Raw genomic sequence first — 15,229 nt, 5'->3', positions numbered from 1 at the left:
TTTTGGGTTGATTTTTATGCCTTTAAAAAAAATCCTTATGAACAAGTATAAATAGTAATCTAGGATGTTTTCCAATTGCAAGGGAATTCCAGTGTATTGCATATATTCGATTTTCCAAGTGTTTGGTGCTGGAAAAATTGTGTCCATATGAGGTGGAACATTTGTTGTAAGAAGCTGTCAGCCCTCCACTTTTGAAATAATAATAACGATAATGATGATGATTATGATGATGATGGCAGTCAACTAAAACTTGGGATATTGCTTACAGTCTTTCAAGTGACAGTTTTGTAAAATAAGCATTTTTTATTTGTTATAAAGTTATTACTGTGTAGTTCTGTACAATTAAAGGTCAGTCCAGAATACTGAAACCTAGCATATTTCCTTTTATTTTATATAAAAATGCATTGGGCATTCCAGTATAGTCTCACATAGTGTGTATAATATAGTTAGTTTTAATATGTGTGACATTTATGAGTTTTTGTGTGCTATCAAATTGTTGCCAATCTGTACATCGCCTGTAAATAAATATATATTGATGCATAGAGACAATGGTGCGACTATCATGATGTAATAAAATATTTTTATATCTTAGGAAATGGCAAAAATTCTCAACCATCCAAGAGTCTATGCTTTTCTTCATGTACCAGTTCAATCTGCCTCTGATAGTGTACTCATGGACATGAAGAGAGAATATTGTGTGTCAGACTTCAGAAGGGTGGTAGATTTCCTTAAAGAAAAGTGAGTATAATGTTTAACTATATATTGAAAACATTTTCCCCCTATAATATCTTTCATTTTACCTGCAGTTACTTGCCACTTCATAATTAAGGTAGACAGAGAATCATCTTTCTGCATTTCAAGCTTTGTACCTCAGAATTGCTTTGATGTGGTTTGTTCAATGAGTTCCTAATGTGTTTCAAATTACTTTTATGCCTGAATAGCTATAAATAGAATGTTTGGAATGTACTTCATTGAAATCTTCTTTAATGGATCTTTTCAGGATAGTTGACATTGCATGCAAAAAAAGGTACAGGCTGCAATAACATAAAACTGGATCGTATTGTGTAAAGTTGCCTTTTCTTCCTTGTGTATGGGATAGGTTGGCTTTTGTGTCTCAGTCCAGGACTTTACTTTAGCAAATTATGGCTATTTGTGGCTATCCTTCAAGTCCATTTTCCATAGCGGTATGAATTATTTTGACTATTTAAAATAAATTTTAAAGTATGTTCTGTTGGCTCTAATTTGCACAGAGACTTCTTTATCTATTGGCAGGAACCAACATTCATTAGCTTAGGGAATGAACAGTTCAATTGTGTATTGAGAACTGTGGGCAGACTATTCACTCAAATTTGCACTGATTGACCCTAAGTGGAATGTCTGATTTATTTTAATAGCCTATATGTATCTTTTTTGTTGCTGTTATATGCATTGAGCGACTTAACAGTACTATTTTCACTGTTGATTTTAAATTCCACACAAAGATTTAATATCTCTTGAAGGGATCCAAAATATTTACCAGTTTCCAAGAAGCAGATCCTGGAATGTAAAGGAGCCATATTGTTGAAATGGGTGAGGGTCATGCTCAAGGAATTTGCATGGGCATGTTTTCCCAAATTATTTTGGAATAATATGGTTCCTCTGGGTAAGAATGGTCTGAGAATCGAAGATTCAGAGTAATCCACCAGATTGCATTTTGATTGAAACTTGTGATGGTACACCATCTAGAAATCTTATATAGTGATTGGTTAGAGCCCCTGGTTCTCAGCTAGTGTCCTTGACATGTTCTTCTCCTTTTCTCCAGCCAACATGGATTATTCCGTGTTATATTTCAATTTTATTTTTTCTTGTTGTTTTCTTTTTGTTATATATCTGCATCATCACAAGAACAATAAATGAAATTATTCCCTCTGTTAGAGGGAATAATTTCATTTATCGTTCTTGTAATTTTGCATTATAGTTGGTAACGTAGATTTTTTTTGTCAATCTTTTAATTTGAACTGCTTAGTTTTGAACTGCGTACCTCTGAGGCTTAAAGCAGACTCAGTGATCTTTGGCAGTTGACAACTACTGTTTTGTACTGGTTGAGCACCCCTTATCTGGAAATCTGAAATCTAAATTCCTCCAAATCATCCACATGGGAGTCTGGGACAGCGACACCTTTGGTTTTTGATGTTCTGAGCTATACAAACTTAGTTTCGTGTACACAATTCTTAAGGCTATTGTTCAAAATTATCTCCAGATTATGTGTATAAGGTGTGCAAGCAGTCCCTGAATTACAATCATCCAACTTACAAATGGCTCATAGTTAAGAACGGGGGTGAGACAACAGGAAGTGATAAATCTACCCCATAGAAAGGGAAATTCACTCCTGGAAGATTTATGGAGAAATGGGGTCTTTGCTAAAGCTTTATCACCAATCCTTGTTTCCACAATTAGCCACATGTTTCAAAAAACCAGTTGTCATAGGGATAGAAAGTTAGGTGAACTCTTCTGAACAGGGGCAGAGACAGCAAAACAAACACCACAGGGGATTTGTTCCCCATGGTATCGAAAGCAAGTGTGTATGTGTGTGTGTGTGTGTGTGTGTGTGTGTGTGTGTGTGTTGATAGATCAACAGATAGACAGACAGACAGACAGGAGATAGATAAATAGATAGATTGGAGTTACACTTAAAAATATACCTATTCTGACTCACAGATAAATTCAACTTAAGAACAAACCTACAGAACCTGTCTTATTTGTAACTTGGGAACTGCCTATATATAAATCATAAATAAATTTTGTGTTGATGGGAACTGTGCTCCCATCAACAAAATCTCATTGTGTATGTATGTATGTATGCATGTATGTGCAAATAAATATTTCAAAATAAAATCAAAAATCAAAATCCCAAACTTTTTTGGTGTCAGACATTTCAGATAAAAGATACAGCCTATATCGCCTCACTATTAAATAACCTAGTAAAGCTGCTAAGTGCATTTGCCCACTGATTTATATAGAAATTTATTCAATCAAGCAGTTGCAGCATAAAATATTTGTATAATTACTTAATATCTACTGTACAGCCAGTTATTGTATACTTGTGTCCAGTTTAAAGTCATTCTCCTTTTGCTTTTGTTTTTTTAACTGATAAAAGTTCACTATCTTAAGCTTCCATAAAAATTGTTTTAAATTTTAAATCATTTTAAAATAATATCTCCATACATAGTAAATCTCAGCAGCCAATATATTGCTAGAAAGCACGAGAAGTGATTTCCAGCATATGGAAACAGAATGGGCACAGAGAGAGACGTTTTGGATATTTGAACCAGCTCACATCTGCAAAGCTCATTTATTTTTACTTCTGTATTTAGGAGGTCTTTATTTGTAGTGTCTCATCTGCTAGAACCAGCCAACTATGACCTTCCTATACAGTTATTCCCCTATAGACATCTCATCACAGACATTGCAAAAGCAAAACATTACACCCAGACGCCTGCAGTTTCTACAATAATATGTTGTATTAATAGAATATGTGTGTCTGTTTCAGTAGACCCACTAGATTTTCCTTCTTCCCCTACATGGTTTTAATTATCAAATTCAACAACAGGGCTGCAAACACAAGTGTGGGTCTAGCTCAGGTTGGATGTCTTTTGGGATGTGGATATTACACTGGGAAACATCTCAGAAACTGCCAGACTACATTGAAATTCCAAGTTTGTATTTCTCAAATAAATGGTGTACATGAAATATTTGTGAACACAAGACATATAGAAATGCTTCAGGGGGGTGCCCATTATGAACCCCTGCTCTGTTGTGTTTATGTGCTACTTTTAAATGGATACTCCTAGAAATGAAATGCCAGGAAATGCGTCTAAACGTGGCAGAAAGTACAACATCAAATCATTCAATTGTCTGAAAGAGCTTGGCAAATATAAACTTGATGAAGATGACGTTTATATGGGGCAAAGCATATAGGCTGGATTCCTATGAATGAAAATCTCTGGTTTGGAATTAAATCTGTAGTCTCTGTTTGGCTCATTGTTTTGGAAATGATTTGATTTATACCCAAAGGTCTCTCAGTAAATGTCCAGGGAATGTAGTACTACTTACAGCAGTTTTAACTAGGAATAGCCTTAGAATTAAGAAAAGTGAGATGGTTGTCTCTGATAGCAAGTACTGGGAAGTAACTTGACCTGAGCCCTTAAGCTGGTCCTCTTGCTTTCAGTGTGGTTGAACACATTTCCCCATCACCCCTGTTGGTTTTATGTAGTTGGAGATGAATAGGTAATCTTGTTATTTAGCTCAGACATCAAAGTTTCTTTAGTTTCTTGTCCTATTTCTTTTCCGGCAGGGTCAGCAGACATATGCATCAGGTGGAAGTTAATAGTTACACAGATATTTCTTGAGTGTTTAGACATCAGAGGATCTTTCCAAAACAAGAAAAGAGAGCTAGATGGGAGAGGCAGCAAGAAACACTATAGACTTTATCGGTTTTATCACTGAACTGCTCTCATACTTCTGTACCACTATCTCCCCAACTCTAGTAAAGGAAGGATGCCACAGTCAAGGGACTGAGATGAAAAACGTATAACCTTCCATCCCAAGCTCATCCATTACAAAGCTCAGCTGAGAGAGCCAGCGGCTGCAATACATATCAGTGTTTTTTCACTGACGATGCTACATCCAGAACTGATTTCAAAGTGTGATGAACCTCTTTGCACCAGTTTAAACAGAGGTAGCAACATTTGCCTTCAGTAAAACAGTCTGTTGGTCACCTTAAGATAAACAATGGTATCCAAACATAGTAGAATAAGACACCAATATCTGCAGGAGATACATTTTAAGACCTCTGGTGGATACCAAAACCTAGAGATAATAGCAAACCTTATATTTTGGCTAGACATGGGCCGGAAGTATACCATAGAACTGCATCAGAGGATCTAGAGAGGCCAAAAAACATTGTGTGTGTGTGTGTTTTGGAGCATGGGTAAGTGAAAACATGGATACCAAATACATGGATAAGGGGCTTGGCAAAACAGTGCAGTCCACAGTACCAAGAGTGGTTCCCACTGAACCCCCAATCATATATTAAGGACTGGGGTGGAGGGGGGAATACAGACAATTTGTGTGTAATATTAAAGGGAAGCATAGATGAGGGAAAGATTGCTGTGCTGCCAGTGGAAATGTTGATTAAGACATAACCTATAATACTATCATAAAATCAGTCTTTAAGATACAAAAAAACCCCACTGATTGTTGGTGTTGAGTGTGCATGTATGTGTGGGTGGGTGGGGGAGTGGTATTGTTATATATATTATATATCTCTTCTTGACATATTTATTCATACTTACGACAGTAATAAACATGGTTCTTCCCTTCCCCAGAGCTAACCTATCTGTAAGATAATCAAAATATGTGTGTTTAAATAGGCATTGCACTTCCCATTAGATTAGATAGAAGAATTTCAGTCCTTTAATTATTCTGACTATATATTTTTATCATTATTAAGAACATTAAATTGGAAGCTGTCCTGGTTTTAGTGACTAAGGGTAGAATAATATATGATGCATTAGTGCTGTAAGTTTAAAACACAGTAAATCAGATTGGGATTCTGAAATGCAGAGCATTTGTCATGTTTTGTGAATCTACAATTTGGTATATGCAGTCATTCAGATTCATTGCATTTATTCGCACTAGCTGCATCATCTCTGGCACCCCACTAACATTCACCATCATCATGCAAGTAGCATTAACAGAAGCAATTTTTGACAAACACCTTCAAATTAATTAGAGCACTTTTGCTGATCCTTCTTCGTTTACAGATCACTGACCCAACAGATCGCAATCCCTTTCAAATGAAGGATTCTTAATGGATTTTTAAAATACGGCTCTTCCGGTAGCTCGTGCACTTACAGCAATAGAATTATCATTTTAAATGGTTGATGAAATTTTCAGAACCTCATATTTATTTAAATTTCTCTCTGACTCTATGCTGGAAGCCATCAAATGCAAGCTCAACAAGAATTATTCAATGTTCCCTGAAATACCTATGCTAGCATTTAAAGAAACTTCCAATTGAAATGCCTTGCATTAGTGCGGAGCAATTTCTCTTGATGTTACTCCTATCCAGACAAGAATCACTGCTGCTTTTTAAAAGAGAAGGTTTTTCTTAATCATTTGGTCAGTGGTGATAATCAGAAATTGGCTCTAAGGCAGGCACGGGCAAACTTCGGCCCTCCAGGTTTTTTGGGCATCAACTCTCACTATTCTTAACAGCCGGTAAGCTGGCTGGGATTTCTGGGAGTTGAAGCCCAATAATAAATAATAATAAAACGAATAAAACTTTATTTATAGACCGCCCTATCTCCCAAGGGAACTCAGGGCGGTTTACACACAAAAAGGCAGACATTCAATGCCCAAGCAAGTGAAAATACATTAAAGCAATGCAGCAAACAGAAATAATGACAACAATGAGCTAGTCACATAAAATAATCAAAGATCAAAATAAGAACTAGGATACAAATTATCATAAAAACACAATACATTAAAATATAATCAACATTAAAACATCTATCATAGTAATAACAATTAAAATAGGTGAGCATTGGCTGTTAATAGTTGTTCTTTAAAATGTAAATCAGCCCCCTCCCTCACAACATTTCGCAAAAAAGTCAAAACCTGGCTTTTCGAGCAAGCATTTGCAAATGCAGTGTAACAAGCAAAGATAGATCTCCAGAACGACTGGACGATGCAACTGGAAAATGATTTTACTAAGGAGACGCTGAGGATGTGTTTTTATTGGTTTGTAAGGCTTTATATTTTATATGCTAATGTTTTTAATTGTATTTTATATTGTTGGGGGCATCGAATTGTGCCAACTGTAAGCCGCCTTGAGTCGCCTCCAGGCTGGGAAAGGTGGTATATAAATATGGTAAATAAATAAATAAATACCATAATGACCACAGGGCACAAGTAAGTCAGCCACCAATGGTATTGATCTAAATTGCCCTAGTCCTCCTACTTCCCATATGCCAGTGTGCAGAAGTGTTTTTTAAAGAGCTTTTTGAAGAAGAGGAGAGTAGAGGCAGTTTTCATTTCTTTTGGAAGGGAGTTCCAGAGATGGGGAGCAATAACAGAGGAGGCCCCCTTCTCTTGTTCCCTTGTGACGGGGGTGGGACCAAGAGCAGGGTCCCCTCCTCTGACTGCAGTGCACGAAATGGTCTATAGGAGATGTGGGTAGACAAATAGCCTGGACGAGAATTGTTTAGGGCTTTTTTACGTAACGACCAGCACTTTGTATTTAGTAATGATTTGAAAATACAGAACAACAGTAGCAACAGCAACAAAACACCTAGAGGGCTGAAGTTTGCCCATGCCAACTCCTGAGTCAACTACAGTTATCCATTTCTGATTTCACAGTATTGGGTTGCATAGAGAATTGACTGACTCCTTGGGTCAGCTGGTTGAGTAACAACCAGAAAAAAAATTAACTCAGTTAACTTCAGTTTACAATCTTCCCTCTTTCTTCACCTTGCATTCAGAAACACTGGGCTGTGACTTTAAGTATTAGTTGTCAAACTTCCAGACACCAGCTTCTTCATTCCATTCATACCATTTGTTTATTGCCTAGCCTACAGGGGACCTGTTCTAACACCGTGGAGAGTGGGTACTTTTCTTAGTTTCTGTATGCACTCTTGGTCAAAAATATATTTATTTTAGATTTCCTCCTTCCATATACTTAATAGCTTCCTCTGAAATTCCCTCAGGTCCTTCAGACCTTTGCAATTGTCATAATGCCAATTAATCATTTTGTTATCAGAAATGGTGTTTTTTCTGCACAGAAAACCCCTTTACTCTGAAATTATGATTTTTAAAAAGTATTTTCTTTTAACTCATTACAGTACTGTGTTTAGGAGATTTGCATTTCCTAGAAAGTTATTGAGGTCTTCAATAAGAGCAGCTCAATCATGGCAGATGATCATTCCCAATGGAACAAGTACATACCATGCAATAGCCATATGAAAGAGAATGGGATAAGAAGAGATCTGATTGGAAACAAATAAGTAGTATTAGACATTTCCCACTTATATTTCCTGATTCTGACCTGATTGTACTGGATGAGTGGGAAGATCAGGCAGTGATAATTAGGCATAGTTGGGGACAGAATGAATTGGAATGTGAATGATGCCTTAAATGTGAATTTCAATGAAGTTGGCAATTATTAGAATCTTACCAGGACCTCTCAGAATAAGGAACACCAGTTTTATCCTGATTTCTGTATCTCTATGATTAACTGGCCACAGAAGCAGGCAGCTGGCTTCTGGGGGAAAAGTAGAGAGGTTCTATCTAGTGCTGGAAGTCTAGGATTTATCTAGGACAGTGGTTCTCAACCTGTGGGTCAACAGGTGTTTTGGCCTACAACTCCCAGAAATGCCAGCCATAGGACCCACAGATTGAGAAGTGATCTAGGAGGATCATCCTGCTTCTGTTTATTTCAGTTTGGGCATTGGAGAATAATTTGCTTATAAAAAATGTTTATTTATCTAATTTATGATGTCAAGTTGTGTGTTTTAATTGAAGCCTAAGAAACTTGGTGTCAGGTGATCTGAATCTCCCATGTTTACCTATCTGGACCTTAAGATCATCTGTGGAATGCACTTCTGGTGTTACTTAAGGGGAGAGAAAGTTAGACTGCAGGCATGTCTCAAACTGAAAAATAATTTATCTTACTTTTTTACTTTGAGGATTTTTTAAAAATTCCCAAACTATAGGACTGAAAGATAACTTTGCTAGTGAATTTTTTGCCTATGATTTTTGTTGTTGATCATGATGATTGGCTGGCACTCTATTGAGGTTGTAAATTCAGTTGTCAGCTATTTACATTAAAAATTCATATGGCATTGTTTTTTTTAAAAAAATCAGCCCACTGTTTAGAAAATCCATGTGGGAACAGTACCTTGACAGATTTACTTGGTAAAAAAATGTAAAACTCTGAGTTACCATTATTATTATTCTAAACCGTTCCTTGAACTTTACATTAAAAAGGGTCAGAAATGCAACTCTTAATATTCATTGTCAGAATGTTAATCTGTAGTGTTATTTCTTACCCTTGAAAGTAAAATGCCACATCAACCAGAGTAGACTGTGCCCAGAACAAAATTTAATGACAATTTTTCTTCTGATGCTATGAAGTTTACTGTATTTTAAAATGTTAGTTGCGTGCATTGGAGTTTTTTACACTAGTGATCAGTCATTTTGTCAAAAGCATAGTTCTTTGTTTACATTTATATTGCATCTATCCTCACATATATGATTTTCCTACCTTCTACTTTCTTCTCATAATAACCCTATAAGATAGATTAGGCTGAAAAACAGTTGCCCTGTGATTTGTTTTATTTACAGCACTGGAAATATATATATAAGTCTAAAAAGTTAGTCAAAAAATCAATCCAAAAAACCTAGGTTGACTTATCCATGGGTCAATGTGAATACTGTACCTTAACTCTTATATTAAAAAGGGAACTATTAATTTCTGTCAGTGGAGTAGTAGCAAATGCTGTCTTTGACTTATACGTGAGGTCAAAAATGAGCATAAATGATAATTGAGGCTCAAACAAATGCAAGGACATCAGCAAAATACAGATCGGATAGTAATGAGATGTTTCATTGATGTATAATGATTGTTTATTATGCTACTGTTTTAATTGTTTGTAACCATTTTATGGAAAGGGAAGGCTGAACGAAGGAAGATAGATGCTTTTGAACTGTGGTGTTGGAGGAAAGTTCTGAGAGTGCCTTGGATTGTGAGAAGATCCAACCAATCCATACTCCAGGAAATAAAGCCTGACTTCTCATTGGAGGGAACGATATTAGAGGCCAAGATGAAGTACTTTGGCCATATCGTGAGAAGAAAGGAACGCTTAGAGAAGACAATGATGCTGGGGAAAATGGAAGGAAAAAGGAAGAGGGGCCGACCAAAGGCAAGATGGATAGATGGGATCCTTGAAGTGACTGGATTGACCTTGAAGGAGGTGGGGGTGGTGACAGCCAACAGGGAGCTCTGGCGTGGACTGGTCCATAAGGTCACGAAGAGACGGAAACAACTGAATGAATGAACAACAACAAACAACCATTTTATGATGTTTTGAGCATTGAATTTTGCTATTGTTAACAGCTTTGAGTCGCACAAGGGCTGAGAAAAGTGGTATATAAATATAGTAAATAAATAAATTGATTAAATAGTAGTACCTGTTGATTAAAGGACATGTTCCTTCTGACATACATGCCTTGGGCAAAATACCATAGAAATGCCTGCAAATACTGAGTGTTACTTATAAAGCATTTCCAATGGCAAAAGTAATGTATTGTTTAGGAATGGGGAAAGAACATACCACTAATCATTAGACAGTGCCACTCAGTATCCTATTAATAGCAAATGCGGATAGTATGCTGTCTGACATTAATTTCCTGGTTTTTCCCTGAAGTATTCATAGAATTTTAAAAGTGTACTGTTTGCTTTAATTTTTGCAAGAACAGTAAGAAGTGCTGCTGTCTTAGTAACATGTTTCCAAACATTGACTGATTTGTGAAGTAACCAAAAAGGTAGTGAACCATTAAAGAGAAGCTTTCCGCTGACATGAACAATAAAAAAGGTAAATTCATGCCTTAGGGCAATGGCTTTTTATTGAGTTTATACTCTTTGAAGTCAAATAGCTTCTGGCACTTGTAATTATTGATAAACTAGGAAGGTTGTTTACTAGTCTTTTCCTTTTCCCTCACCTCAACTCTGCTCAAGAGCATTTCTCAAGAGGCAGCTTCTGGACTTGGAAAGCTCTTGGCAATAATCATTTTCTGAAACAAGTATACAAGTTCTTTGATCACAGCCTCATAAACAAGCCACAGAAAAGGTAGCCATGCATCAATCCTGTTGCACATATTTTAGCACTTGAATTCCATTGATTTCAGCAGAACTATGGTCCAAAATAGCTGACAGCGGGAATTGTGGTCAAATCTTCTGACACATCTTATTCCAGTTTAAAATATATGAACACATGACTCAAAGCTGGCATTATTTTTTTTGTGATGGGGGCACACAGGTTGCACCCCCACCCCTTCATGGTTAATATTAATTTGGAGTTTGACATGATATTTAAATTGATGGAACACCATAAAGGAAAAGGGTTCCAAAATGTCTCTTTAGCACTAATTTTTCTCATTCACTTCTGGTCCAAATTGGAGGTGTGGTGGGAGAAGTGATTATGGGAGTGAGACTCTCCCAACATCTTAGGAAATCTGATGATGGTTGTCCCAAAAACTTGGTTGACTGCCATTTTTAGTAGGGAGACCACAAGTTTTGTCTGGTCATGGGGTTACAAAGTGGAATCCACGACATGCGTGTGTGGAGAAGAGCAAACTACAGACCATCTGCTGCAACCTGAGCCCTGCTACATGCACAATGGAGGACCTTCTTATAGTAACACCAGAGGCACTCCAAGTGGCCAGCTACTGGTCGAAGGACATTTAATCAACTACCAAGCTTGCAAACTTTGTGTTTTGTTTGTTTGTTTGTTAAAATATGCAATACAACTGTTTGGCTTGCTCCTGACACGATAAATAAATAAATAATGGAAGCCAAGACTGAAGATGTGATCGTCCCCTCCTGCTTTTTCTTTCTTGGTTTCTCCTCTTCACAGCTGTGGTTACAGGAAAGGCTTCTTATATCCTTCCCTTCAGAAGAAAGAGCTGGGGACCTTTCTAGTTTGGCTGTGGCCTTCTAAGCCATCTACTAAGAACTGAGCATCATGCCTTGTTTGCCAACTTGGAGCTAAGGAGGGAACAAGTATTGATAGTAACTTGCCATTCAGAGTTTTGGAGGAAAGCTAGTCTCGTCATAAACTCCACATAGCAGCACGATGTTGACAAATGAAAACATAGAAATCTGCTTTTCCCGTACCAAACCCATCCTCTCCACCAAAAAAAAGAGAAAAAGAAAATAGAAATTAATAGAAGATCCCTCTGCTCAATCTACCAATGAATCTGATCCATTTCCCACATCATTTTTAAGGGCATGCCTCCAAGCATATCCAAGCACAAGCATATCCAAGTTCGAAAGTAATAAGAATCAAATGACAGCCCAGACTGATAAGTGTTTTAAAGTACAAACTACTTGAGTTTACTCTACATTAAATTGGTATGATTTTAAGGTACCACAAGACCCTTTTTGCTGCAGCAGATTGACACTTCTAGCCACTTTCTATCTAAGGATACTTTAAAAATTCTTGAAATTATACAGTTTGGATTAGAAAATCATAATCTTTGGTATATAGAAGACCTTGGGGAGCTGAAACAGGAAGAATGAAGACTAGAGCACAGGTAGAGGGAAATTCAGTGTATACCCAACAGGACATAATATAGAGGACATCTTTGTTCCTATGAAGTAATAATACATTAAATGAAAAAAAGCCTTCTTCTCTGCATGCATTCTAGCTGCAATTTTATGTCCAATTGAACTATTCAGCATAGGCACCTTTCCCTATGAATTCAGTTCTAGAGCCTTTATAGTTTGCTGTCATACTTTTAACAATCATTCAATAGATAAAATCTCTTGGATAAGAGCTGACTTATATGTCAATATAATACCAAAGGCGGAAACTCTATAAGTAGTATTACACTGGTTCAATTTCAGTTGGTGGGCACCAGAGATGTGGACAAACTGCTAGGATGAATGAAGATGATAACCTGTCCCCTCAATCCTGTCCAGCTGGTCCTCCAGGGAAGAAATGCAGTTCGATCTGACCTGCAATATATAAATAATACATTTCTCAAGGAGGGAAGTATTTCGTGTTGTTTAAAAGAATCAATGATATGACTGCTTTTTTAAAATCTTTCCCTAGACCCTTTGGATTTGAATAACTAGAGACTTGTATCCAATCTTCCCTTTGGGGGGTGGAGGTGAATTTTTCCTTAATGGGTCTCAGGATATCTTATATTAAGTCATCCTATTTTAAACACAAACCCAAACCTAATATGGAGACTTATTCCAGGTGTTTCATAGTTCAGTGAGTATGTAAATTTGATTCTCCATAGTCTATACTCCATCCCTGAGCACTGTGCGCTCTGTTTGTGTACCTTCTGATGATTCACTCACTGAGTGTACCATTCAGCAAAGCTAGCATTGATGCCACTGTTTTAAAAATAATTATAATTTTGACTATTGATCATCATGCTTAAACATAAGGTGTATCTTCCAAGTCTAAATCCCCTGCTTGTGTAGTAACTAACAGTTCGGTCCATAATGAAGCAATTCAAGGCCAAGTAATACTGTGTCCTATTTTTAAAAAATGATAAGCATCATTTTGTGAAAATTTCTTTGATAATTATGAAGAGGTAACAAAAAATTGCTTGACAGTTCTCCATGACTGCTGTCATGCTGCAAACGTTAAACCAGTTCTGATGATATGCAACCCTTAATAAATGCAGACCTTTGGTTTAATAATGACCTTTAGTAATGTGAGCCTGGATCTATCGAGATGCCATTCACTTGTGATGCATCTGCAAATCCCTTTTTTATGCATTTTAAATCAACACACTCTTGCTCTGAATTTATGCATGTGCATAGAAGGAGATGTAATTTAAACACATCTGTTCAAATATGCATTTCAGATAAACTTGGTGCTGGTTCTCATAATGTGGCTGAGGTTTTGACGTGTATTATATCCCCAAAGTACACACCAGATGGTATTTATTAGAGATTTAATGGAAATGAAGTTTAAGGATGTTGAGCTTTTGTCTTAAGTCTCTCATTTTAAAGTCATAAAACAGTAATGATCTGAGGTTATAAATCTTTAATGAAGTTTTGTACAAGGTTTCATTTGTATGAGAGATGTATGCTATTAAGGATAAATAAGCTTAGGTACAAGTCCAAAGTGAAATTATTCCTTCAAGGAAATGGGTGATGAAAAGTAGATGCATAAAGCATTTTAAGTATGACTGTTTACTGAGGAAGCAACCTCTAGGATCCTGTGCTACGACCAGAGAAACAGGGAAAAGATGGCTTGTTTCATCGACGCACAATATGTTTCATATTTCAATGAACCTTTATGTCAGTAAGCTCAAAAGGAAAAGCCAAAGAACATTGGAAAAGACCTGTTCCCAACAAAATCTGGTTTGCCAACTCATTTTCTTTATTAATTAGGAAAAAAACCTTCAAAGAAAAGTCCTTTCTTCTTGTTGTGTTGAAGTTGTAATATAATACTTAACAATTATTTAGATACAAAACATGTTCAGGCTATGAATGGCCTGTTGTATATCATCTGGTAAACAATTTTTGTGACTGATTCCAAGTGTAGGCAGTTTGCTTGAAAGACTCTTATTTATTTTAGCTAATTTACTTCTTTCTAGAAGTAAATTGCAGCTCCATTGCATGGCTTCGCTATTTGACTCTAACACGCACACAGACCTGGGGTGCTGTAAAATTCTTTTTGCCACTTCATATTATGGTATAGGATTGTCAGAAAGATCGTGGTTTATCATAGTCTGCTTGTAACGGCTTAGTTGGTTTTAGCATATTTACTATGTTTTTGCCTATAACAACATTATTTTTACTGCTTGGCATAATTATATGGACAGAATGAGCTAACCAAGTGGCTAAGTGTATGATGTGACTAGTTACTAGTTGATAAAAGTATTAAGAGATGTTGCTGTATTTCAAAAAAGCACGTATAGTAGTAACAGAAAGTTCAAACATTAACACAGATAGGTTGACACCAATTATTATGAACACAATCTTAAGACTTATGAGAATAGCAAATTGTGATTAAAATGAAGATCTCACATCAGGATTGTTCTTCTGTGTGAAAAAGTGTGAGGGTATGATTGTATGTGAGATTGCTCACAGGCAACAGCTGAATTTGTAATTTATTAAGTTACATCACCGACTTTTAAAAGAAAACAATAGTATTACATGCTGCAGTATTTTTGGTGCCAATAGAACACAGCAGAAATTATTTTTGTGACAAGCTGCACTATGGTCTTCAAATAGAAAATACAAAGTAGTAAAATTGTGATACAGTGGGGACATATACATATATAAAAGATTTTAGCAGGTGTCCTGCCAATATGGTTTCCTGCTGATGCATTTATTGGAACTGTATGAACACCATTAGAACTATAAACCCATCTACATCTGATTTTATTATAAGCTTTTGAGCAAGAATGAGTAAACAATGTACTTATATAGTAAAGCTTA

The 15,229-nt window shown here is 36.4% G+C and overlaps 1 protein-coding gene across 1 annotated transcript in view; it reads left to right on the top strand.

Moving 5' to 3' along the window:
• CDKAL1 (CDK5 regulatory subunit associated protein 1 like 1) overlaps nt 1–15,229 on the top strand; it is a 284,435-nt gene that overhangs the window by 192,651 nt on the left and 76,555 nt on the right. Inside the window, exon 10 of the mRNA XM_060774897.2 lies at nt 593–738. Within this exon, the coding sequence (XP_060630880.1) occupies nt 593–738 (146 nt within the window). The remainder of the gene's footprint in view (nt 1–592; nt 739–15,229) is intronic.

This window comes from Anolis sagrei, chromosome 4 (assembly GCF_037176765.1).
Source record: "Anolis sagrei isolate rAnoSag1 chromosome 4, rAnoSag1.mat, whole genome shotgun sequence".
NCBI classification, from domain to species: Eukaryota; Metazoa; Chordata; class Lepidosauria; order Squamata; family Dactyloidae; genus Anolis; species Anolis sagrei.
Note: the sequence above shows the minus strand (reverse complement) of the source record. Positions and strands in the feature narration are given on the sequence as shown.